At 43.1% G+C, this 27,650-nt stretch overlaps 1 protein-coding gene across 1 annotated transcript; it reads left to right on the top strand.

The window, feature by feature from the left end:
* Window positions 1-1,706: 1,706 nt before the first annotated feature.
* On the top strand, window positions 1,707-27,650 carry myzap (myocardial zonula adherens protein). The gene is made up of 20 exons (XM_070554444.1): window positions 1,707-1,935; window positions 2,422-2,496; window positions 14,908-15,018; window positions 17,086-17,250; window positions 17,368-17,460; window positions 17,559-17,672; window positions 17,747-17,899; window positions 18,186-18,311; window positions 18,515-18,643; window positions 18,985-19,079; window positions 19,245-19,350; window positions 19,978-20,061; window positions 20,267-20,373; window positions 20,454-20,975; window positions 23,108-23,252; window positions 23,428-23,476; window positions 23,895-24,054; window positions 24,323-24,892; window positions 24,997-25,219; window positions 27,085-27,650. The coding sequence occupies exons 1-20, from the start codon at window positions 1,858-1,860 to the stop codon at window positions 27,226-27,228; spliced, it is 3,249 nt and encodes a 1,082-aa protein (XP_070410545.1). The 5' UTR covers window positions 1,707-1,857; the 3' UTR covers window positions 27,229-27,650.

Below are 27,650 nucleotides of genomic sequence, written 5' to 3'. Positions count from 1 at the left end.
TTGTATCTGTTAATTGATTTGATCAGCTGAGAAATATTTGATTAAAATCAAACAGGATTCTGGTTTTTCAGACAAGGTGCAGCAGCAAAGCTGTTAAAAACATGGAATTAAAACTCACACACTCGGAACGAGTGTCGGAGACCTGTTTTAATGTTGGAAAAAGTTTATTTTTAAGCCCCAGTGGAATAAAACTGTTTGCAGAGCTCAGCACATGCCTGTAACAAGATTAACATGTGCACCTGCATTTTGGAAACAAACCACAACTAAATCAGGATGTTATCAGAAACAGTGAAAGTGCAGACCTGTCAGAAAGTGTGTGTGAAAAATGTGACCAGCTCTGCTCAGTGACCTGCGCTCTGATTGCAGAAGTAAATAACCAACATGCTGTTTGCCATTTAGTTAATCATTACCACCCGGTTCTGAAGCTGCACGTCTCATTTTGTTCTGAGAAATGTTTCCTGACATTTTATTAACATCCAGTACGCTGACTTTAACCAGCAGCGGAACGAGCTCTGCAACTTGTTCACCATTGTTCCTGCAGAAAGGGAGTGACTGCAGACGGCCATTCACGCTCAGAAAGTGATCCGGCTCTGGGAAGACCGTCCTTCCGCTCAGCCGTGATAACTGAGAGGATGGATACATGTGAGCAACAGAGTGAACTGTTTGGTGGTAGTGTGGCAGGTAGCTATGACATTAAATAATAATGGCTGCCATGCTGGTATCCTTTCATCAATATCCATTATCAGCTGTATCAATAATTCATCATCTGAAGCACTTGTCAGCTGCAAGATGCCGGCTGCATCTGTGGCAGAAAGTAAACAAAAACCTAAATGTTTGAAAGAGGTACACTGTAAAAAACTGTTTTATGATTATTTCAACAAGTGGAAACAGTTTAAAGTATTCAGTCAAAATACGGATTTAGAAAGAAATTTTTTGTCATTTTTAAAGTTTATTTGTATTCAAACAATAGCATAAAAGTTTACAATACAATAAAGAAGATAACTCCTTTAAGAATTATTTTGTTCTCTAAATAATAGTTTTATTGGTTTTTTTGTGCTACTGAAATTTTATTTTTGAACAACATCTTCTTCTTAAATATACGTTGTAAGTCTAATTATTCCAGAAAAAGCAGTCATTTATTTGTTTTAAATTGATCTGTTAAAAACTATTTAAAAAGCATCTCTCGTGTGCTTTAATTTGTACTTTTGAAATGAGATTATAAAATAAAAATAGAGACAAAGAACATTTTAATTAAAATAGTATGTGACCAAAAATAAAAAATAAACCATCTCTAGTTCACTCATCTTTAACAGGAAAATGTACAATCAGTTGTCATTCAATGAGATTTCCAGGAGAAAAATTAGACTGTTTGAAGGTTCTACCGTGCAGCTCCTGCTTTTGGCCACTCCTGCCTGATGAGAAGTGCTCCACCTGTCCCAGCCCAGCAGGAGGACCCACCCTGTGAAAGTCCAACTCTCAGGTGAAATGTGGCCTTACAGGTCTGGTGAGAATGCAGGACAACTTCAAGAGTCAGAGGCAGGGAGGTGACTGATGATCCGGATTTCCAGAGAGAGAGCAGAGAGGAGCTCAAACACAGATGTGTTCCCGTTTCTGAAGGGAGGGCTCACAGAAAAGGAGAGGGCCCCTGACCCTCAGAGATCTGCGGACCTGCAGTAGACGGCTGACAGAGAGGAATTTCCCTCCTCTTCTCTGACTGGAGCTGAGGGGTGTGTTGGGAGGGGGCAGATGGTCAGTCTGAGAAACTGAGCAGAACTCCGGAAGGAGAGTGAGAGGAAGAGTGGGAGGAGGGCTGGAGAGGCAGAGAAAGACCAGCGAGGAGTGGACAGAAGAGGAGACATGCTTCGCTACAGTTCCAGACGAGTTGTGTCCACCAGCACCACCACAACAGAGGACTCTGCAGAGCCTTCAAATGAGGTGAGACGTCCCCAAGAAGTCAGGACACTCAGCTTCTCTCTATGTGCTTCTATATCTCCCCATTGTTTGTCTGGACTCAGTGTGTGTGTGTGTGTGTGTGTGTGTGTGTGTGTGTTCCCACAAGCATGTAACGAGAGGAGTGTCATGTTTATTTGAACAGCTCTGATACTAAATGGGCCTTTGCTCTAAAACAGCTTTTTAATATCCTCTCGGTTAAAAGTCACACCATCGCTACAATATTTTACAAACCGAGGGGGATTTTTTTCTGTTGCAGACACATGTGGAGTTTAGAATATCTGCTTACACCGTCAGTTTTGCTTTTGGAGTAGAACAAATGCTGCCTTTTTTACAGTTTACAGCATTTACATACATTTTGTTTGCTGCTCATTTCCTATAAATAAACTCCTGACCTTCTGATAGTGACTGCATTCAAAATAAATGATCTGATATTAATATGTTTGTTGTCTTTCTGTGTGTTTTTCACAGAGAAGATTTGCACGTCTCAGGTTAACTTTACCTGCAGGAAGTAATGGGAAGAAGGAGCCACAAACCGAGGACAAGGTGAGTTAGACGCCTGTCCCCCTCCCTCTGCATGTGTGTCAGCTCTTTTTAGACAGATAGAAAGTGAAATTAGGTTAAATTAAATATTTAAATATCAAAATGAATAAAGGTACACACCCAAAACGTCAGCTTATCATCAGACGGTGGTGCCGCTGAGATTTATTTGTCTTTATCAACTGCTCCAGTTGTACAAAGATGACTGGGAGTGTGTGTGTGTGTGTGTGTGTGTGTGTGTGTGTGTGTGTGTGTGTGTGTGTGTGTGTGTGTGTGTGTGTGTGTGTGAGGGAGAGAGAGAGAGAGGGAGAGAGAGAGATAGTACACACACAGCTGTTTTTCATTTACTTCAAAGACTGGAGAATGCAACAGAAAATATTCAGCAGCAGGATTGAGAGACTCGACTCAGAGATTAAAACAAATTAACAAAATTATTCTTTGCTTAGGTTGAAGACATCTCTGTGAGTTTTGGTGTTGTGAGAACACTCCAGGCTGTGTGTGTGTGCGTGTGTGTGCGTGCGTGCGTGCGTCTGTGTGTGTGTGCGTGCGTGTGTGTGTGTGTGTGTTTACTCTAGGTGGCTCGCAGCCTTTGTGTGTTTTGAGAGTTTGGCTCACTTTGGCCAGTGAGAGTGTGAGAACTGAGCACTACTTCCTTTTATTATTGAGGTTTCTCTTAAACTTTCTGCTTCACTCGTGCAACAGCTCTCTGACAGCATTACGATGGCACGTTCTCTACATGAACCTTGGCCAGGGAGTGTGGCGCTCATCTGGCTACCACACCTCTTTGTAATTCTCAGAAAAGTTCCCATTAAATGACAGAGTAGCTCTGCAGCAAAGGAATGCAAACCTTAATTTAGGTTTCAAATGATAAAGTTAATTTTCTATTTCTTTTTTTTTTATAACCTGATATCGGTTTATTCTTCCTCAAAGTGATTGTTGAGTCTCTTAAAGTGGAATTATATGGGAAATTTATAAACAATCAACATCTTACCTGCTGTAGATAACTCTGAGAAACAGAGATAATTTCCATAACTGGAGGGTTGCAAGTTCGAGCCCCATCTGTTACTGTCTTTGTGTCCTTGGGCAAGTAATTTAACTCGCCTTGCCACTGATGGTGGTCACAGTGACTGGTGGCGCCAGTGCTCAGCAGCCTCGCCTCTGCCAATGCGCCCCAGGGCAGCCGCGGCTACAGTGTAGCTCACCACCATCAGCTTGTAAATGTGTGTTTGAATGGGTAGATGACTGTGTTGTAAAGCACCTTGGGGGGTTGCAGGACCCCAGAAGGAGCTATATCAAATAGATAATTTACCATCCAGCTCATAAATACAACAAGGAAAGAGTCAAAAAATTCAATTCACAAAGTAAAGTCATAGGATTGAGCAGACTGCGGTAACGTCCCACCTCCTCCCCGCACAGAGAACTTAAATCTTCCAACAGCACCCTCCCGCTAATGCACACAACCAATGAATTATCATCGCAGGTTGCCCCTGCTACTCTCACATTTTGCATCCTTTTGTGCTACCATGATGGTCTCTACTGCCTCTTTAAATACTCCAAACATGAAAAAAATCTCATTGATCCATTTTCTTTCAGTGTTTTGTTTTAGGAATTATGTCCTGTAAATGTTACATTTAAAAGTCCCCGTTTGTGATGTCACAAACTGGAAAACTAGAATAAAACTACCTCTCTCCCACAGGAGAGCTAGTGCTGGAAGAGCAGTGGCTCCACTAAGAGCCCCTCCCTGATATCAAAGCTTCTCAGCTAATAGCAGCCTGAGTGAAGAGTGGGCGTGGCTAGTTCCTGTTTGTGATTTTAAAGTGACGGAGCCCTGAAACGGCTCATTCTGGAAGGTACTGAAACTGTCAATAATAAAATTGCTGAGATAACTTCATTTGAGTGGGATTTTGTGCAAAGAAGTTCATAAATGTGTTTCGTATCAACCTTAGAACTATTATATTTGTCAGTGTTTTATAGTTTGGACCCTTTTAAGAATTTGAGATCTCAGCTGGGGCCGTTCTGAGTTGTTCTCCCTGTGACTCTGTGGCATTTCTCCGTTTCAAAGAATTCAGACCAGATTATAGATTTCTTTCTGATTCAAAGAGTACAGATTTGTTCCTTTTTCCATACAAGAAGAAACGTTCTTGTTCAGTTCTCGTACCTTACACGAGTACAGCTGTAAATGAGAGGATCTGTGGATTTTTTGGGAACTTTCCTGGACTTTGTGCAGTCAGGGTGAAAAGTGTTGGTGTTTTGAAAGGTTGCCTCACAGCTAAAGCATTTCCAGTTAAAATGACCGCTGTGGCCTTCCTGTGAGGGGTTTACATGCTCTTCCTGCATCTGTTTGGGGGTTACTTCTTTAAATCTACTGCAAGAATTGGAGAGGCTCTAAAACATCTGGGCATTTTTTTATTTGTTGCAAAGCTTTTTTCTTTTAGAGTTAAAGCCAAGAATAATAAACGTCGCTAAGCTTTATGCACTTTTCGGTGAAACTAGAGGGACGAGTTTTTATCTCAGAGGTATTGTTTTTCCCCTCTGGTGTTGATACAAATGAAAACAGAACTGGGGAAAGCCTAAAGTTGATACCTCGCTGTGTGTTTGGAGATGATGCAAGTCTGCAGCTTCTGCAACTGTTCAGTCATCTCAACGGACAACACTTAATGTGCATCACCTAAAAGTCAAAGGTCAAATACTCACTGATCTACACTGACCTCCAAAAGTGCACCGTTGTTTTTATTTGTCCTCATCTGATTGAGTGAATCAACCATAACAGCAGGTGTGTACACACACACACACACACACACACACACACACACACACACACACACACACACACACACACACACACACACACACACACACACTTGAACTCAGTTTTTCCTTCTCCTTTTTCCCCATTACATCATTAGTTTATATTTGTGAATTTTAGCTGAATTTCACTTTAACAAAACATACATTCAGTGAATCTTATTACAAACCATGAAAGCAGACCATCAATGGTGCACTTAAACCAGGAGATTTTCAACTGTTATGGTTCAAAGTTAAGCCACAGTTTTATCTGATCATTTCGATCTTGACGAGTTCCTGAGCCAGCTCAGAGGCTTCTGGTATTTTGCGGCTGTTTCTTTACCTTAACAGGTGTGCGGTAAACTGTCATGTTTTGGGGGATTCTTCTGACCCAAGACAAACAGAATCAGAAAATCGAGACAACTGGGCGAGTAAAACGTAACTAAAGGTTGATTTAACTGAAGGAGCACCATCTAAAAGGGAGGAGAAGATCTCAGCTATCTGCCGGTCCGAGGGAGAGGGTCTAGAAACAGACACGAGTCAGTAACTGTTGGCAGATGGAGATGAATAAAACGCTTACAGGTCTGGCGGGGAGAACAAGTTCCTGAGGGAAGGGAGGTCAGGTCCGAGTTTGGTAACCAGACTTTTAGGAATCCTTCGATGGAACTCGGGAGCAGGATACAGGAGGGGGCAGGTGAGCGGTGGAGAGAGGGTCAGCTGGGTATGAGGAGCGAGGCATGGTCCAGGGGTGAGATCCGAGGAAGTATGGTGGAGTGGTAAGCGTAGGCTTGTGTTCTGGAGGCAAAGGGAAGCAGAAACAAAGAGACTTGGGAGGACCACAAGAAACCAGTACTTGAGATGTAGGATTAATTAGGCAAGTGCTACACAGGTTTGAGTTGTGTACCCAAGGTGAGTCATCATCCAGCAAGGTGAAGGTGTCTCACTCCTCCCTTTATGTTTATGTTTATGTATTTAGCAGACGCTTTTGTCCAAAGCGACTTACAAGTGATAATCGGCAAATTGCCCTTGAGGCTAACAACAACAATAACAACAACAACTTGACTTCAGTCATGGAGACTAGGGAAAAAGGAGTGAACAGTAGAGAGGGGGGACGGGTGCAGGGAGGGTGCTAGTTTAAAAGATGCTCTCTGAAGAGCAGGGTTTCTTGAAAATTGAAAAGGAAGCCCCTGTTCTGGTAGTGCTTGGAAGGTCATTCCACATTTGTGGAAGGATGCATGAGAAGAATCTGGATTGTCCTGAGCGTGGTGTAGGCACTGCTAGCGACGACCCTGTGATGAACGAAGCGCCCGGGCCGAGACGTAAGACTTTGCAAGAGGATTCAGGTAGATGGGAGCCGTACCATCTCGAACTTTGTAAGCTAGTGTTAGCAATTTGAATTTGATGCGTGCTGCTAGCGGTAGCCAGTGGAGCTCAATGAACAGAGGGGTGACGTGTGCTCTTTTTGGCTGATTGAAGACCAGACGCGCCGCTACGTTCTGGACCATTTGAAGAGGTCTCACAGTACAGGCTGGAAGACCAGTTAGAAGAGCATTGCAGTAATTGAGGCAGGAGATGACAGTAAATTGCACCAGGAGCTGGGTGGCACGTTGTGTTAGGTATGGTCTGATCTTTCGTATGTTATACAGCGCAAAGCGGCATGAACGAGCAACAGAGGCAACATGATCTTTAAAGGTCAGGTGTTCATCAATCACAACACCCAGATTTCGAACTGCCTTTGAAGGAGCCAGAGATAGGAAGTCATTTTGATTGAGATATTGTGCTGTATGGATGGTTTTGCTGGGATGACAATTAGTTCTGTTTTAGAGAGGTTGAGTTGGAGATGGTGGATTTCATCCATTTTGATATGTCAGAGAGACAGTTTGATATTCGTGCAGAGACAGTGTGATCGTCCGGTGGAAATGACAGATAGAGCTGGGTGTCATCTGCATAGCAGTGGTAGGAGAAGCCATGTGATCGAATGATCTCACCCAGTGAGGTGGTGTATATGGCAAAGAGAAGAGGTCCTAGTACAGAGCCCTGGGGGACTCCTGTGGCAAGATGGTGCACAGTAGAGGATTGTCCAAGCCAAGATACACTGAATGATCGCCCTGTGAGGTACAATTCAAACCAGGCGTGTGCTTTCTCTGTGATGCCCATGCTAGAGTGTGTGGACAAAAGGAAGCCATAGTTGATGGTGTAAAATGCTGCCGATAAGTCGAGCAGGATAAGCACTGAGGATTTGGCAGTCGCTCTAGCTTCTTTTGAGGATTCGGTCACTGCTAACAGAGCAGGTTCAGTGGAGTGGCCCTTTTTGAACCCAGATTGGTAAGGGTCAAGCAGACAGTTTTTGAGAGGTATTCTGTGATCTGCTTGAAAGCCGCTGTTGCAATGATTTTGGACAGAAAAGGGAGGAGAGAGATAGGTCGGTAGTTCTACACATGATTTGGAGGAAGACATTTTATACCCACCCAGGTTGATGGTGGATCAGTAACCACTGCCCGCTCCTTGGCACCGCCCACCTGTAATTAAGGACTCGCAAGTAGTTTTTAATTGGCATCCACAAACCTCAGACCATGACATAAACAAGTGTTAACTATTTCATCTTTAACCCGCATTCCTACACACTCAGGTGTTCATGTTCTTGTTCGTTGTGATCATTGACACAATTTCACTTTAGGTCGGTCTCTTGATTTGCTCCAGAAGGAAGTTATGAAGTTAATCAGGGAAGGAGGAAGTGAGCAAATCCACAGCTAAATTAGAAAGGGTGTGTCCTGCAACCTGACTCATCTTGAACCCAAGCCAGTTACTTTGTCCCAAATGAGATGGTATACATCAGCTCCACCCTACACAAAGAGGACACAGATGCTGAGCTGAAAAATGTTGTTAAACCTGCAGCATTGGGTTTCGTCTCGTTAATGACTGTCTGTGTCGTCGGGGAGAATGTGATTCAGCCTGATAAGCTGCATGAGAGGGTCTTTGTGTCGTGACGTCAAACGCAACTTTTACGTAGGAGCTGAGTTCAGTTCCTCAAAAGGTAGAGATAATAACAAAGAGGTTTCTCTGATGTCAAACATGCTGGCTCCTCTAAAACAATGGAAACTCTGTACTGTGTGGAAACACAGTCCACCTGCTCTGTGTGATCAAACGCCACTACTGTAAAATTCAAAGTTGATGGGCGGCAAATAAAGCTGTGAGCTGCATTAGTGTACAAACAGGAAAACGCCTGTTCTTCCCCACATCTGCTGGAATTCACATCGGCATTTTAGCGGGCCGCCACTGCATCCCAGCAGCATGCCTCCTGTAGATTAAGTGCTGATGAAATGTGAAGCTCGGCCCAGTCCAAGAGACAACACTGGCGTCTTTGTCCGTGTCCCTCCCCACTCATATCTCTAAGAGACTGTCGCCTCCTCCTCTGAATGCTTGTTAGTTGGTTTCATTTATTTGGCACTTTGAGAAACAAAATACTGCAACTAACTGCACCAAAACAAAGTATTAAAGACCCTATCTAATAATGGCACACATACAAACATGCAAGTGGGCGTGAAGATAGGTAGAAATGTTTGTACAGTCAAATTTTGAGGCAATTATCAGTTTGTCCAAGCAACAAAAACACAATCAAAGGAGTCAACAACCTTACAGGATCTGCACAAATCAAGAGTTTATATAATGATTCGTATCACTACAAAAATGAAAAATTACGCAGAGCGTAGCTTGAGATAAGAAACCAGTTTTGGTTCATCACTGGAAGCTGTCAACCTGACGTGATGACTGAAGAGATGCAGGAACACAAGCTGGCCTGCAGCATGTCTGCAGTGTTTTGACAATTTGTAGGTGAAACAGAAGAAGGGCGGTTGCTGTAATAGATACGTGAAAACAAAAATGATCATTTTAAATCTTTGGCAAACAAGCTGGTTTGGTAAACCTGCACTGTAAATCCAACATGTTGACTTAACTTAAAAAATATCAGTCCCTGAAGTTATGTTATATAATGTTTTGCTGAAATTGATTTATGTTTTCCCCCCCATTATTTTCATTATTCAGTGAATATCTCTGTTAACTGATTAAATATGATAATTAGTTTATTTGTGTTTCTACTTGAAAAAATCTTTTTGATTGAGATCAACCATAAATCTTGTTTCAGCTAGATTGCCTTTGATTACTTAATAAAATAAGATTGAATAATTACTACTGATTACTATTTGAATTTTATTTTGGTACAGTCGAGGAAATTGGTGAAATTAAGCCTTAAATCCTTGAAAACATTACATATAGAAATTGGCATACACCTTAAAGTTCACTAGTTTTTCCAATGCATTTGCTGTGGCCTCTAGTATAAATGAAGACCTTGTGCAAGCCAGAGGAGTTGGAAGAAGGATTTGGAGCCTTGTTTTGTGATATTTGGACATCTCGCATTGGACTGGCCACCAGCAACTTGACTCTACCACTGACTCCAATTGCTTTGCAACATGGATGTTTTATCTCCACAAATAACACAAGCCTGAAGGAGTTCTGCTGTGTTGGGGACTTGCTAATGCTAACGGTTAGCTCATATAGCCGAGGCGTTCTTTGCTCCCTTCCAGACACTAAACCAACATCAGCCTTCCCTGTCTCAAGTCAACGTGTGACTCCATGAATGTTAAGTGACAGTGTGACTGTCTGTCGGGCTTTTCTGAACCAAGTGTTTTTCTGTCTATTTTCTATCGGTGGCTAATGCAGGAAAAAGGGGTAGAAGACTATTTTCCCATTTTACCTTCATGTTAAAGGGACACTTTGCAACTTTTTCATATTTTTAAAAATATTTTCTTGAGCCAGTATGTGCTAACATATGGTGCCCATCTGGTGACACTGAGGGGAAAAAAAGGTAACTCGTGGCCACGAGATACATTAAGTCTCTCTTGGCCATGTATTAATAACTCGTGGGAATGCATTATGTCTCTCGTGGCCACGAGTTACTTTTTTTCCCTCAATGTCACCAGACGGGCACTGTACTAACACGAACCTTTACAGGGTTAATTAAATATCACTCAGACCCCCACCGCCCTTTGTGGGCGGAATGCGCCATTTGCATATTCAGAGTGCCGGTCTGCTCTGTTGGAGCTGACATGCCTGGCTCTGCAGTCTGCTTCCAGCACGAGTTCCTGCATGTTTTAGATCATGATGATCTGTTTAATGTAGTGATGAATTGCTCCTTTAGATGCTAATGAAGGCTGAGGAGACATTCCAGCTTTCAGATTAATGTGTTAAAAAGACGAACTCACAGTGAGAAGATTGGTTTTGCTTTCAGTTCTACTAAATGGACACTTCCTCCTTGAACCGTCACCTTATCGTGGTGGAGGAGTTTGAGTGCCCTAATGATCCTAGGAGCTATGTTGTCTGGGGCACTTAGTGCCCCTGGTAGGGTGTCCCATGACAAATTGGTCTTAGGTGAAGGGTGAGACAAAGAACGGTTCGAAGGATCTTTCATGGCGGTTAAAACGAAGAGTCGGAGTACCCGGCCCGGAGGGTTACCGGGGTCCCACCCTGGAGCCAGGCCTGGGGTTGGGGCCCGTGAGCGAGCGCCTGGTGGCCGGGCTTTCGCCCATGGGGCCCGGCCGGGCCCAGCCCGAACCGGATACATGGGCTCGTCCAACTGTGGACCCACCACCCGCAGGAGGAACATGAAGGGTCCGGTGCAATGCGAATCGGGTGGCAGACCAAGGCGGGAGCCTTGGCGGTCCAATCCCCGGACAAGAAAACTAGTTTTTGGGACATGGAACGTCACTTCGCTGGCGGGGAAGGAGCCGGAGCTTGTGGCAGAGGTTGAGCGGTACCGGCTAGATATAGTCGGACTCACCTCGACACATTGCATTGGCTCTGGAACCCGAGACCTGGAGAGGGGTTGGACACTCTACTTTGCTGGAGTTGCTCCGGGTGAGAGGCGGAGGGCTGGGGTTGGCTTTTTGTTAGCCCCGAGACTCTCTGCCTGTGTGTTGGGGTTTACCCCGGGGGACAAGAGGGTAGCTTCCTTGCGCCTTCGGGTCGGGGAACGGGTCCTGACTGTTGTTTGTGCTTATGGGCCAAATATCAGTTCAGAGTACCCACCCTTTTTGGAGTCCCTGGGACGAGTGCTAGATAGTGCTCCATCAGGGGACTCCATTGTCCTGCTGGGGGACTTCAATGCTCACGTGGGCAATGACAGCTTGACCTGGAGGGGTGTGATTGGGAGGAACGGCCCACCTAATCAGAACTCGAGCGGTGTTTTGTTATTGGACTTCTGTGCAAGCCGCAGTTTGGCCATAACGAACACCATGTTCGAACATAAGGATGCCCACCGGTACACTTGGTACCAGGGCAGCCTAGGTCACAGGTCGATGATAGATTTTGTAGTCGTATCATCTGACCTGCGGCCGTATGTTTTGGACACCCGAGTGAAGAGAGGAGCGGAGCTGTCAACTGATCACCACCTGGTGGTGAGTTGGATCAGATGGCAAGAGAACATGCCGCGTAGACCTGGCAGACCCAAACGCATAGTGAGGGTCTGCTGGGAACGCCTGGCAGAAGAACCTGTCAAGACGGTCTTCAACTCCCACCTCCGGCAGAGCTTTGACCACGTCCCGAGAGCAGTGGGGGACATTGAGTCCGAGTGGGCCTTGTTCCACTCTGCGATTGTCGAGGCGGCTGTTGCTAGCTGTGGTCGTAAGGTGGCCGGTGCCAGTCGTGGTGGCAACCCCCGTACCTGCTGGTGGACACCAGAGGTTCGGGGAGCCGTCAGGCTGAAGAAGGAGGCCTACAGGGCGTGGCTGGTCTGTGGGTCTCCGGAGGCAGCAGACAGGTACCGGATAGCCAAGCGGAGTGCAGCAGTGGCAGTTGCCGAGGCAAAATCTCGGGCGTGGGAGGAGTTTGGTGAGGCCATGGAGAAAGACTATCGATCGGCTCAAAAGAGGTTCTGGCAAACTGTCCGGCGCCTCAGGAGAGGAAGGCAGCAACTCGCTCACACTGTTTACAGTGGGGATGGGGAGCTGCTGACGTCAACTGAGGCTATAGTCGGACGGTGGAAGGAATACTTTGAGGAGCTCCTCAATCCCACCAATGCGCATTCCGAGGAGGAACCAGAGCTGGGAGGCCTGGGGATGGACTGTCCGATCTCGGGGGCAGAAGTTGCTGAGGTAGTCAAACAACTACACAGCGGCGGAGCCCCGGGGGCGGATGAGGTTCGTCCTGGGTATCTCAAGGCTATGGATGTTGTAGGGCTGTCATGGTTGACACGTCTCTACAACATTGCGTGGTCATCGGGGGCAGTTCCTAGGGAGTGGCAGACCGGGGTGGTGGTCCCCATCTTTAAGAAGGGTGACCTGAGGGTGTGTTCCAACTATAGGGGGATCACACTCCTCAGCCTCCCTGGAAAGGTCTACTCCAAGGTACTGGAGAGGAGGGTCCGATCGATAGTTGAATCTCAGATAGAGGAGGAGCAATGTGGTTTTCGTCCTGGCCGTGGAACTGTGGACCAGCTCTATACCCTTGCAAGGGTGATGGAGGGGGCATGGGAGTTTGCCCAACCAATCCACATGTGCTTTGTGGATTTGGAGAAGGCTTATGACCGTGTCCCCAGGGGCACCCTGTGGGGGACGCTCCAGGAGTATGGGGTGGGTGGCTTTCTGTTAAGGGCCATTCAGTCCCTTTACCAGAGGAGCGTGAGTTTGGTCCGCATAGCCGGTAGTAAGTCGGACCGGTTCCCAGTGAGGGTTGGACTCCGCCAGGGCTGCCCTTTGTCACCGGTTCTGTTCATCACTTTTATGGACAGAATTTCTAGACGCAGCCGTGGTGTGGAGTGTGTCGAGTTTGGTGGCAGGAGAATCTCGTCTCTGCTTTTTGCGGATGATGTGGTCCTCCTAGCTTCATCCAGCTCTGACCTTCAGCTCTTGCTGGGTAGGTTCGCGGCTGAATGTGAAGCGGCTGGGATGAGGATCAGCACCTCCAAATCTGAGACCATGGTTCTCGACCGGAAAAGGGTGGCTTGCCACCTCCGGGTCGGGGGAGAGGTCCTACCTCAAGTGGAGGAGTTTAAGTATCTCGGGGTCTTGTTCATGAGTGAGGGTAGGAGGGATCGTGAGATCGACAGGCGGATTGGTTCGGCGTCTGCAGTGATGCGGACGCTGAGCCGATCTGTCGTGGGGAAGAGGGAGCTGAGCCAGAAAGCCAGGCTCTCGATTTACCGATCGATCTACGTCCCAATCCTCACCTATGGTCATGAGCTTTGGGTAATGACCGAAAGAACGAGATCGCGGATACAAGCGGCTGAAATGAGTTTCCTCCGTAGGGTGGCCGGGCTCAGCCTTAGAGATAGGGTGAGGAGCTCGGACATTCGGGAGGGACTCGGAGTAGAACCGCTGCTCCTCCGGATCGAAAGGAGCCAGTTGAGGTGGTTTGGGCATCTGGTCAGGATGCCTCCTGGACGCCTCCCCGGGGAGGTGTTTCGGGCATGTCCTGCCGGCAGAAGGCCCCCGGGTCGACCCAGGACACGTTGGAGAGGTTACATCTCCAATCTGGTCCGGGAACGCCTTGGGGTCCTGCCGGAGGAGCTGGTGGACAAGGCCGGGGAGAGGACGGCCTGGAGCTCCCTAGTTGGGATGCTGCCCCCGCCACCCGGACCCGGATAAGCGGAGGAAGACGAGACGACGAGACGAGTAAATGGACACTAGGGGGTGCTAAAAGCAAGCAACAACTGCCCAGTCCTCCCCTTAAACTCAGAGAACTAGATCTTACATAAAAAGCAAGTTGTTATAAAATTACATGTAAAAATGTTTTTTTTCAGTTAACTTTGCCTTAAAACACAGCTAGGAGTAACAGAAGAAAATTGTATTTTTAAATATAAGCTTACAAACACTACTATCATATATTTTTACAGTTTTAAAATTTTTATCACAAAAGATTCTTACTGAACTACTTACTGAATAAAATACTATAGTAACATTGTTTATTTTATAGTGTTTTAGATTTTATTTGACTTTATTCTAAGGCTTTCAATATTTGTATACACATTATACAGATACAATATTTAAAATGAAAATTTCTATCTGTTTATTTGTCATTTTACTTTTCCATTCTTACTACTCTATGCAACACAACGGTGAAGAAACTAAGTGCCTCTTAGCACTGTCATTATGTAACATAATACTTTTCTATCAAGAGATCTCCAAATATTCATTCAATTTGAGTCACCGTGAAACAATAAATCTTCTTCCTCACAAGTAAACACACAAATTCTGAGAAATAAAACATTTGCACAGTTCAAGAAGAAAAAAATCATGTTTTTTCATTTGCATTTTTGTATAAAATGTCTTAAATCGAAAGATAAAATGCAAAAGGTGACATAATCTGGAGAGCGTTGTTCAAAAATAAAATCCCTCTTTAAACTTTAGCACGTAAAAATATTTTCTGTTGTAATAACTAACCTGAAGTACCTTTTAACCTTAAACCTCAACCCAGATAACTAAAAACAGCTAGGTATTTAAAACAATCTTCATAAATGTTTAAAAGGCAAATTAAAATAACAGAACAAACAACTGAAACCCTGATTCATGTGCATAATTCAGACCTGGATTGAAGGAAATCATCCACGTTTCGTTATTAATGTTTGTTATTTTCTGCCTGCAGGCTGAAACAGAGAAGGATGCCAGCGAAGCCTTGAAGAAGAACGGGTTCATCCTCAGAGAGAGGCCGGCAGGCAGGGAGTCGCCTCAGCAGGTAGACAGACACTTAAACCGGGTGAGTAATCAATGGGAAGAGCTGCTGATGTAATAAAACCACACATTTCTGTGCATGTGCTTCGAGAATTTCATAAACATTATATTCATGTTATTAATGACATCCTGAAGATCTTCTGGGGAAATAAATGCAGGTAGATGACAAATCTCCCGCCTTAGCTGCCTCTGAACATTTGATTTTCAAAAGCTGTATTTCTGCTACAATTAGATAATAAAATTAAAAACAAATGGAGGATTAAAGATACAATTTGTACAAGTGACATCCTGTGGTCAACAATAGTTACTGCAGCCCATTTTTTAAGCAATAATATCCCCCCCCCCAACTCCTGTTCCATGAGTTTCATGGCCAGCATCAACCCTCCCTACACACAGATCACGCAATGCCAATGCATAGGGCCTCGTGATGGCAGCATCCCCATCTTGCACAGAGGATGCATTCTTGTCCATGAGGCGTGTCCCGCGCTGAGCACTGACAGACAGCCAGCCCAAGGAGAAGAGGGGAAAAAAGTCATCCAGCGCTGCTTATGCCTTGAGATATTAAGCCTGATTTATGCTTCTCTGTCTACGTCGATATGGAGACACGCAACACCTGTGTGTCGGCGCAGGTGCTCTCCAACGAGCTCGGAGGATGACAGAGACATGCCCGAAATTTTAACTATCCGTCTAAAGTGATGGGAGATCGTAAGCTTGTGATTGGTCAGGGCACCGCTTCCTTTAACTTCATCAACAGCATCGCTCCGTCAAAAACACTGGTACAACTGAAACTGCAATGTTTCAGGTTCCACCCCAGAAAAAGCATCTGGTTACGTAAGAAAAACAAATAACTCTTGTGAAACGTTGTATTTTTCCTATGATACTAAAACTTCTGAGAGACAGTTGAGTTTTGGAGGATCATGTTTGAGGTGTGCATCTAGATTTCAGCAACACACACAGATCTTTTGAAATTGTTTTCTCCCCATAATACTGGCCAACGGGAAAAAAAACCTTTCATTCAACGAAAGTAGAACAGACAAAAGAAATATTAAAAGATTGGTTCTGATCTTTTGAAGCTCAGTTCTGCTAAAATATTGCATTCAATTAATGCCTATCTGCTTTGTGAACAAGTCTGGAAAAAAAACAGATCCGTACAAACTGGATTGATAAGCTAATGGCTAGTCACGATGAAGAAATATTGCATTATTAAACCATCCCAAATCTTCAAATTGTAGTTTATGCAGGCATTTCCTCAGCTTTACATTTCACATTAAATATATTTTTACACAAAATTAAATGTTTAGTTGCAGCGGAAATTAGTGGTTGAGCTAGATAGCTTTTCCTTTTTTTAGCTTTTACATTTGTTGATGGAATTTAGAAATATTTTTGCTGGAAGGTGAAACTGATGACAATGTAAAAGTTTTCTAAATTGCATGAAGAACTGACATTCACAAGATCAGAGTTGTTTTACAACAGATATAACCGGTCCTGTTGCGAGTAGCCTTCAGCTCGTTTGTCTAATCATCGCCGATCTTTGTTTTTCCAAACTGAGGTCAGAGGAACTTAGTATTTGGACCATTCGTTTAAAATCCATGATGAAAATAATCAAGCAGCAATAAAAACAGCCAGTAGACATGATTCATTTTCTCATTTGGTCCAACACACACAGGCCTGTGAAAAATTCATAGACATATGATCCAAGTTACTGCTCAATGATTTATCTGCACCCACCACTTTTGTTTTTCAGTTTCAGCATGGGCAAAGTGCTCTCTGTGCCCGTGGTGTGCGTCTGTTTTCACTGGCTGATTGAAGTACAATAGACAGAATTGGCAGGAGTTCATGTACTAGGTTGCAGAAACATGACACCACTGGTGCACTCTGCACCTTTTCAAGCTTGTTTTCACCAGCCTCCTATAGGTAGAGCTCACCTGCAGCAGAGCTGGAGGCAACTATAAGTGCACATATGTGAGCATGTGCATCCAAGCACATTCAGCTACCAGGTTCCTGCCTGCTAGCAAGCGCATGCACAGAGCATTCATGTAGGACTTTCTCAGTGGATGGAAACCTGACCGGTGTGATCCTGTCTCCTTCACAGAACCTCAGTGACACAACCAGTGGGGTGTCAGAGACCTTGCTGCAGCACCATGGGCCCAAAGTGTATGGCGTTGTGCAGAGGACGGGCTCGGACAGGCAGCAGGAACTTATGGCGCGAGAGTGGACGGTCAGTCACCTGCATGATGAGATGAGGTACATCAGAGAGGTGAGTCTAAACTGAAGCGTCTGAGCGAGGCATCTTCGTTTTCACATCACCTCGTTAGGTTCAGGAATTTTAGGTTTCTGTTGATGATATCAGTGTGTTCTCGGTTTCTGTAAACAGGTGAGAGACTCTCTGGAGAAGGTGAGAGAGCGGATGTATGGGCAGTTTGGAGGGATGCAGCAATCAGTGGAGAAGCTCTCACAGGAAATCAGGGTACTGGATTATGCACAAACTCAAAGCTGGAGGCTCAGGAGTCACTCATCAAACTCCCAGCTGTCGAACGTGAATAAATGTGAAATCTGTTTCTGCAGGCAGCCAACTCCCACCGGAGGAGTTTAGAGTCAGAGGTGAAGGTCCGGACGGCAGCCATGGAGAGCTTTGATCAAATGAACAGCTCTCTGATATCTGCAAACCTCAGCCTGCAGGTGACAAATCACAACAGTTATAAAACAAGTAACCTCTGCAGAGAGATTTATTCATTTATTCATTTGTGTTGCAGAAATCTCTTTTGGAGAACTGTCAGAACAGAGTGGACACGAGGGAGGAGCTGAAGAGTTTGCGGAGCACCTGTGATAAAGCGCAGGAAAAGCTCAAAAACAAGGAGCAGGAGCTTGCTGCTGCGCACGCTGAAAACCAGACGCTGAGACTTCAGGTAATCTGTCCACATAAGCTCTTTAGTGCACGCTCACACAAACCCACAGAAACATCTGCAGGAGGTAGGGATGCATGATGTCAAACACACAGATGTTTCAGATGGGAAATTTCTCTGAACCAGGTTGACTTAAACTCGCTGTAAGCTTTGATGCAGCAGGTTTGCTAACGTTTGAGCTCAGCACAACGCAGGAACACACAGTAGCTGCATCTGCATCTGTTCCAGTGCTAATATGTTATTGTCTGCTGAGGGTTGTCCTGAATTTGCTGTGCTGTGGATCGTCCAGGTGGAGTCTTCACGGGAGGCCAGCACTCTGGCTCTGCAGGAGCTCTCGGAAAAACTTCAGAGGGAATATGAAGAGAAGCTGCAAAAAGAACAACAGAAACACAGAGAAGAGATAGAAAACCTACAGGTCTGCAGTCTTTGAGTCTTCCTCTTGTGTTACTGACAACAAATACCATACGTGTTTCCATCTGGACAACAATGATGGTCTGGGATTACCTCAGACGCTTTGAAGGCTCTGATTTTTATCACATTTTGGGAAATTTGCAGGAAATACTTTAATTAAGGTCATTGCTTCTTTATGTAGTTATTGGAGTAATTCTTCCCACTCAGGCTCAACTCGATGAGTACATCAGGCGCCTGGAGAAAGCGGAGAGGAACATCATGATCGCGGACGTCAAGATTGCAGAGAGAGACCAACGGATCTTAGAGGTGGAGCGTCTCCTGGACTGTATGGGAAAGGTGGTTCAAAGCTTACCGGACTTTGTTTTTTTTTGTTTGTTTGTTTTTGCATGATGAATTCTCAACAGACACTTACTCAGCTTCAGTTCTTGTTGTGAAAACTTTTGAGAAATGACCGAAACGATGCTTGTTTCTATGACATCAGCAAGTAAACAAACAGATAAACACAGCAAGCTGGAAATATCACCATGACAAATTCCTGCGCTCACTTGTTTATTTGGCTGCAGTTTCAGATAAACAATGGTCATGTTGTTTTTAGGGCAGAAAAAGCAGATGATTTTGAGTTTACATTCCTCCATGTTTCCAAACCAAAACTGAGAAAACAAAAATAATGTCCACAGGAGAAGCTTCAATTCCAAAAGAAGCTGCAGGAAAATGAACAGCGTCTTCGTTTATTGGCGCTCGCAGACGCAACCGATGCAGCTGCAGCCAAAAGGTACAAAGTTGTGTCCTCTCAGGTTTGAGTTTTACTATTTCTTCACCAGTAATTGCAGCACTGTTGAACTCGGATTATTTTGTATTCACATTTAAACAATAATTATAAAAATATACATTTATATTACATGCATTTTTTTGCATGTGAATGATGTGTTTACTTTAGATGCAAAGACCTGCAGAGTGAGACGGAGGATCTCCGTGACAGAATCAGACACCTAAACGACATGGTGTTCTGTCAGCAGAGGAAGGTCAAAGGAATGATCGAGGAAGTGAGGATATTTTTTTGTTGTTTGTTTTTGTTCAGTTGCATGCATTCAGAATTCCCGAACTATGAGAAGATACGAGAATTTTTTGCTTTGGATGACTTGAGGGGTAAAATAGCTATTTAAAGCCCTGGAATTGATGCAAAATGTGAATTCCTATTCTGATTAAAGAGCAAGTCACCCCTACCAGAGTCGTACTCCACTCCCACTTCCTGTTTGAAAAATGCAACAAATGCTGTTGCCTGGCAGACCGAGTAGGCGGAGCCGCTAACAAATACACACAGGCTCACAGCTGCATTGTGACATCATATGGTACCAGCTTACGCCATAGGGTACCTCTTAGCCAATAGAGATGACAGATTTAAATTCAAATGCAGTGCAGAGTTTTTACCTGAAGACGGCACAACACTGACAGTTTTAGGCAGATTTTTAAAATTTTGAACAAAGATGCTCTGAAGTGCCAAAGTATTGACTACACATGTCTACAGGACTCAACACTCATTTATATAGTTTGTCAGCAAAAAAAACAAAACAAAAAAAAAACTTGATTTGGGGTAACTTGCTCTTTAAATAAAAACACTCTAAAATACTACTGTGAGTGTTTCTAAGAGCCTATTTTTCTGACTTTTGCAGGTTGAATCCCTGCGAGCTCAAGTGGCCCAAAAAGACATGTTCATCTCTGAGCTTTTAGACAGAATTGCAATAGTTGAGTGTGAGGTAAGACGACGCTTCCTGGTGTGTTTAATTAGCGTTTCTGATGACAATGTGGTGTGGTGTGGTAAAGGACATCCTGGTGTTTCAGCCGCTTCTGTGTGGTTCCCTTGCATCACTGTCTATCGAAGCGCTTTTCATGCAAAGTGACCGCCGTCCTTTGCATGTAGCTGAGCTGACATATTTTTCCCTGTTTACCCTTTTTTCCTAGAATAATGAATTAGAAGACAAAGTGAAGTATTTTATGTCCACACAGAACAGGCCACGAGAAGCTTTGGAAACTAGAGACATCGGAGTAGGTTGTGATCTGCTCTCCAGGTAGGCGTCCACGTGTCTAGAAGCATCCGGGTGTGTTTGGGGCTGGTTTCTAACTCTGGTGTCTGACTGTGCAACTGCAGCTGTGAAGCACGTGACGTTGAACCTGTTCGCCTCCATTCCATGCAACCTCTATCATCACCTCCACCACTATCACCCACCTCTCTTTCATCACCCATACAACAGTCTTCATCCACACAGCCATTATCCCCAACGCAACCCCCGTCCCAGTCATCTCCAGTCCATTATCCATCATTTAAACTAACAATGCCCATGCAGCTAAGGATGTTCAAACCTGCTAACCCTCCACCCAGCAGATTGGAGTCCAGTTTGCTGAAATACACTCCAGTTCAGTACAGTCGCTTCCTGCAGTCCAGCACCTCAGCACAGAACGGTACACCAACCTACAACCACCCGTCTGAGAACGAATCCGTGAGTTTGGTTCAATCAGGAAGAGATGAGGTGGATGGAGACAGACAGTCAACTAAACCGGAGTCCTCGTCCTCTATGTCCTCTATGTCCTCTCAAACAACACCCAGACGGTCAGAAGTTTACACACCTTTTATGAAGCTCATGGAAATGACTGCAAACATAAACATAGAGTAAAAATATGGGAGTTAATGTCTTTGGTTTAGGTTGGTAGCTACTTTTTTGTTGGCAATTATGAATTTTCACAAAGGAACAGATAAAGTCATGTTCAAGTAATTAAAATAAATGCACTTGGTTTGAATTTGGCACTTAAACTTAAATGATCCAGTTTCAATTTTCAGGACATCTTTTGAAAATCAAACATCAAATAAACGAGAATTACTCTCATAAAAAAGTTTATTATTCTTAGCATATCCAACACGTTTTAATAACCTTTAAAGGTGTGGAACACTGAAAAACCATTATTTTAATTGTATTTCTGATTATAATGGGTCACTCTGAGTTTTTCATGCAGGCTGAACATGAAAAGTCTCCTACACCTATCTCCTGTATTAGCTTCTGATAGAAAATGGAAATCTCTATAGGATTTAAAAAGCCCGACAGATCTACGTCACGTTGTCACTTGGCATTCACCATCTTGACTCACGACGGGGAAGGCTGTTGTTGGTTTAGCTTCCAGGAAATAGCAGAGAATGTCTCGGCCAGTAGAAGCTAACTGTTAGCATTGGCAACTCCACCACCCTGCAGAACTCCTCCAAGCTTGTGTTATTTGTGGAGATAAACATCAGTGTTGAAAGGCAGTGGTAAAATTGCATTGCTGTTTTCTAATCTGGGGCAAGAGGTCCAAATATCAGGAAATAAGACTCCAAGCTCAGCTGTGATGTGGCTTACTTCTGCTTCCTGGAAATGGTGTACTGGTGTTTTTCCCTCCGGAGTGCGACTTAATTCCAACTAGACTCTACTGCAAACCTATCAGACAAAAAGTGTTCCATACCTTTAAAAATAAATTATTTTGGATGGAAAAAGGAAATCAGCTTCAGGTGTTAGCGTGGTCTAAAATCTCCTGTTTTTTTTATTTTATTTTCCGTTTCTGTTTGGATGAAATCATGATATATTTGGCTTTTCAAGGCTGCTGATTTATGAACTTTTGAACAGAAAGAGGTTTATTAACAAACTCCACCTCATTGCCAGTGTTAAGGTTGTTACCAGACTAATCTTTAAACAATCTTTCAATTGAATTTTACATCCAGCTGAAGATCATTTCACAGGTTGTAGATTTTTCTTGTTTTCAATGGAATAAATCCTCTTCAGTGACGCATAAATTACCTTTGAAGCAGTGGGACAAACAGTCATTTTTTTGTGTTCATTCTGACACAAAAAAAAAATCTAAAATAGTATTCTGTTTAATCAAATAAATAGCCAGTTCTGTTTATGGAAACAGATTTTTCTCTCAGAAGGGTGTAAATATTTTTTTTACTACATTAATCATTAAGTTATAAATATTCATTCCTGTTCATGGGTTAATAGAATGTTTGTATTTTCACCATTTCATATTTTCTCTGTACAAATATTAAGTGAATGTATTTTAAATAAATATATTTTGCTATTTTGGCAGTATGTAAATAATATTTATTGATATGCTTTGTACCTTTGAACATCTGACTCTTTGAGGGTGGTGGCAATAAATAAGTGAACAGGCAACAGGGTGATTAAAGTTATTTTGATGCTAATATATTTAACTGGGACTGCCGTTCCTCAGCCTCCAACACTCATGTTGTTGTTTGTACTGCCATGAATATGTTTGAAGGATCTTAAGGCACATGTTTTCATTATAGCAAACATTAAACCTCACAATTTTGATGTAACTACAATTTACCACCATGTTTTATAAATACAATAAATGCATAATATAATATTGTATTTGCTGCAGATTGTCTTTTATCTCGAATTTACAAAAATACATTTGCAGGTAAAGAAACTTTACATTAAAGTATTAAATATGTGATTTTTGAGATCAGTGCAAATCTTTTGTTGAAATTTGCATAAAAGTTTTCCATTATTTAGAAAAAAAGATTAAAGATTGAATAGATACACATACCGTATGACTGATAAAAGTTGAATTACATAAACTTTTTCAAATATCAGTGATCTGGAATAAAGTCATCAGTTGATAATAGATTAACACAATTAAATATTACAGTGTTTTACTGTGACAAACAACAGGAACTTACAATTTAAAGTTTTTATCATTTATCAAAGAAAACATTCTATAAGTTTGTTAGAGTTAAACTTAACTTCCAATTTGCAGCTCAATCTTTAAACTGAACAGACTTCGAACGACTAGAAAGGAAACAGCTGTAGTTTCTTGGTCAAAGTGGGGGCCATTGTCTGTTAAAAAGGGTTTCGATCGGTGGATGGAAAACATCCGGACAGGAAATGCAGCTGTGGAAACTGTGAGACTGAAGCCTGAAAAGTTCTGACTGATGGCAGTCGTCACAACAAAGGCAGATATGCTCAAATAACTCAGGATAAGCTGATTAAGTGTGTTTAGCGCTAAACAGCAGACAAAAGGAGTTTCTGTCAACTAGATGTAATTGTAAACGGTTTTATCATTTCATTTATACACAGTCAGCCAACAAAGTTGCGAAGAAGACAGTAAAATGTATGACTGAACTCAGTAAGTTCCAGTTAATGAATAAATTATGGTAAAGATTAGTACAAGTGTTACCCTAAAACTATTTGCTGGCAACAGTAGTCTTTTAAAAAAATATTTAAAAATGCTTTATATACAAAACTATACATATATATATAATATATATATATATTAAGCAAGTTAAGCTCATTTCTGTTGTTGTAGTGACTGTAGTGGCCAGAAGAAGGCAGCAACTCCATTGGCCGGGTTTGCGTTGACCACTGTGCGATAGGGGGCGGTAGAGCGCCACTGTTTCACTTCCGCTCTCAAAGAAGAAGAACCTTATTTTGAAACGTAATGTGTGGAGGAAGAGAAACTCACTTTCTGATTATTTTTATATATAGTAAAGGGATTTAAAAACTCAGTGTTTAAAGTCGGATACTTTTTATCGTTGAATTTTAAGCTCGCCCCATTTGTGTATCAAGTTTAGCTAGCTGCTCGTGGCTAAAAGCGATGTCCTCATCGTGGACGGAGAGGCAGGGACATGTTGGAGACCTGAGACATCAGAGCAAAGAGGAGCTCCAAGATCTGCTGCTGCGACAGGAGAAAATTCTTTCGAACAAGTAAGACTTCATGAAAAAATCCAACTTTATTCTGTGCTGGATCGGGTTTTTTGTTGATAAAAATGTTGGTGTTGAATTATAACGCAGCAGACACAAAATAAAGCAGACTTTTAAAAGCATTCAAGGAAACAATCAGTAATTTTATGGGTATGAAACGGTGTAAATCAAGCACACGTAGCTCATATTTATTATTGTATTATTAATCAGTTACATTAAGGTGCATTTTTATAAAAATTGTTTTAGATAACAGGTGTTGTGTCGTTTCCAGAAAGCTGTTACAGACTCTTCCGGACAAAGGGAACAAGATCAAAGACTTTGTGGAGAAAGTTCGTTCCGCCATTGAAGAGCGGTGTGAAGAGGAGAGGAGGCAGAGTTTGGTTTCTGCAGCCAGAACAGAACTACAGTCCAAATATCAGAAAGCTTTCCAGCAACGTGCTGTCTCTGCCACATCAGGGGCCTCACTTCAGGACAAAAAACATCAGGATGCTGCAAGCAATCCTCCTCAGGTCAGAGAGACCTTATGTGTCTCTGTTCATGTTCAGGACAACTCCACGCTGCTGGACCAGTGTGTCTCCAGACCTGCTGCCGTTGAAGTCGTGGAGATGGCTGCAGCTGAAACTCCTGTGAATTCTGATGGAACAAAAGAGGGAGAACTCATAAAGGCCTTGGGTGGGGTCACGTTGTCTGGTGCTGGTGAATCTCAAGACCAAAAAAGTCACAGAGTAAAAGACAATTACTTTCTACGAAAGCAGCCACCAAACAAGCCCCACTACGTTAGCGTCCTGGAAAAGAGTGAGACATCCACACCCTCCAGAAGGGAAAAATTCAAACCAAATCAGTAGGTTTACTTAGATTTCATTTAATAAAATTGTGTAATGATGTGCATCTTTTTTCCTTCATAGCTCTAAAGATTTATTAGTAACTTCTCAACCCTGTTTTTAGACCTCTCCATAGAAACAGCGTTTCTCCATCGGGGTCTTTGTCACCTGATCTGTCATCTGGAACTGCATCGCCTCTTTCTTCTCAGGCCAGGAAGGAGCGGGACAGGAAACACCTGGATGACATCACTGCTGCCAAACTCCCTCCTCTCCACCACAGTCCTGCTCAACTTCTGTCACTGGATGAGTCGGCCGTCCTCCTAAGAGAACAAACTAGGAAGCAGCAGGTTAGTGAAGATAAAACTCTCCTTCACACACACACACACGCACACACAGGACAACTCAACTTTTACTTGAAATATGTCCTCCAACAATGTGTGACTGACAGTGATGGGAATAACGCCGTTTAAAATAACGGCGTTACTAACGGCGTTCTTTTTTTGCGTAACAGAATAATCTAATTACTTTTCCCACTGTTGCAACGCCGTTACTGGAGACAGAAGGTTGTGCGTTACCATGTGCTTGTCGAACGTTGAGCAACAGTGTGAGGCTTTCTGAACGCCACACTTCAGCTGCAGCCAGGGAGAGAGAGGTGTCGGTAACGCTCTTACAAACACGATGATGATTGGCCGGGTGGCCGGAGACCCTCACTGTCTCAGTCACTGCATGCTAGCAATGACGGGAATAACACCGTTTAAAATAACTGCGTTACTAAAAAAAATATTTCTTTCTGTAATGAGCAATCTAATGAATTACCGTCTTCTTTTATCAAAACGTCGTTTCTGTTACTGATAAGGAAATGCGTGCGTTAAGCAGCGCGGTGTGTTGAAGTTGTCATCAGCTGATCAGGAGCTAAAGAAGCAGATGTTTTAATCCAAGTGCGTCACGACCCGTGAAGAACGAGGAAGACGTGATGACTAGTCTACGGCTGCAGGTGTGGATCTGCAGCCATGCCCTTCTTAGCGTGACAGCGGGACGTCCCGAAGGTCCGCTCACCTGTTCACCGCTCAGACGTCCTGATATTCTACCTTCCTAGATCATCCAGCTGTAACCTGTTTCTGATCGTGTCTTTAGTCCCGCTGTAACACTGATGCATCAGTCTCAGACGTCATGGAGCTCAGGTGTTATTAGAACTACCTGTGTGTCTTTACCACCCAGCTTCAGCTCTTCTGTGGTTGGGTCTGACCCAAGTTAGTAAATGTAAGTCCTCCATCAGGCTTGTGCCTCTTCTAGTGTCATTTTAAAGGATTTTATTTATTTATTTAACCATTACTAGATTAGTAGCAACAGAAATGCTACTAAAAACACACAATTATGTGAAGCTGGAAAATTTAAAATGCTGTGCAAATTTTTCATTCATTTCTGTAATTTAACTAGACTGAGAGACCATTTAAAGGCTCGGGAACCTTTACAGGTGTTTCTATTTGCAATTTTAAATTTTAACTGATTGGGGTCTTGTTAAAAATCACACAGTGACCTTTTAATAGTCTAGATTAGTGTAATGTTCCTGTTAGTAGTTCCTCCTGTTAAGTGCTTATTTATTTAAATTATTCAGGTTTATAAAAAACATTTGGACATACATTTTATTATGTTCCAGTCATTAGTCATTTATATTTCACTATTGTAGTAATTTATAGTAAATTAAGTTCAATTAACCCATTTTTCTTGTATTCTTTAATGAAAAAAGTAACTACCCGGTAAGTAGTTATTTTTCTTGGTAATTAGTTACTTTTATAATCTCTTAACTCAGTTAGTAACGGAGTTACTTTTTTGCCAAAGTAATTAGTAACTATAACTAATTACTTTTTAAAAGTAACTTTCTCAACACTGGTGGCAGATCATGTAATGTTTTCAGAAATTATTTAAAAACAATCTAAATGTGTTTTTCCCACTGATCTTATTAAAACAGACAAAAAACCAAACAGAATGAAGCAGAAAAAGACATTTCCTTAAATAATGTGTTAGACGTGAGCTTCACGTCCCTCCACCCGCTGTAGATGGCAGCATTCTGACTCTAACCAGTTCACACCCAGAGGACTGACTTTAGAGCCAAACTCTGAAAAACTGAAGCTCATTATCAGTCATACGTTTAGAGTTTTTGTTTCACAGCCCTTTCATGTCAGCTTTCTCTCTGTGTTGTGTTTATTTTCAGGAGCTGCAGGTCAAGCTGGCAGCCCAGAAACTGTCTGAAGGACTGAAGATCTCTATGGGGAGCTACACTCCTGACGGTGGCCCCATGGCCGCCTACAGAGAAGTTCACGACGAAGGAGCCCACCTCTCCTCGGAGGAGGACTGATCCTGGTGGAACCGGCTGGGAAATCCAACAGGAAAAAGGTTTTGGATCTCGTGATTAGGAACCATCAAACAGGATTTTATTTCCAAGTGCGAGAGCTCTTAAAGACAGGAAAGCACTTTCCACATGGTGTGAATAGCCCTCACTCCAGTCTCTCCAGGAAACTGAATGTCAGGTTAAGAAACAAGAAACTAGCTCACTTAATTATTATTCAGTTCAAATTGGGTTCATTTGGTTCAAAGTCTTACTGGTAAAGTTTTTGTCCACCAGGAGCACGTATCACCAAGAGAAACGCTTTCTTAAGATACGCAGATGAATTTAAATCGCATCAGCTGGTTTAAATGCAAAAAAGACTGAAGGAGCCTGTAATCGTTTGTGCTACAAGATGTACATCTGAACTAAATAAATTCATCTAATTTTTCAAA

This window comes from Nothobranchius furzeri, chromosome 9 (assembly GCF_043380555.1).
Source record: "Nothobranchius furzeri strain GRZ-AD chromosome 9, NfurGRZ-RIMD1, whole genome shotgun sequence".
NCBI classification, from domain to species: Eukaryota; Metazoa; Chordata; class Actinopteri; order Cyprinodontiformes; family Nothobranchiidae; genus Nothobranchius; species Nothobranchius furzeri.
Note: the sequence above shows the minus strand (reverse complement) of the source record. Positions and strands in the feature narration are given on the sequence as shown.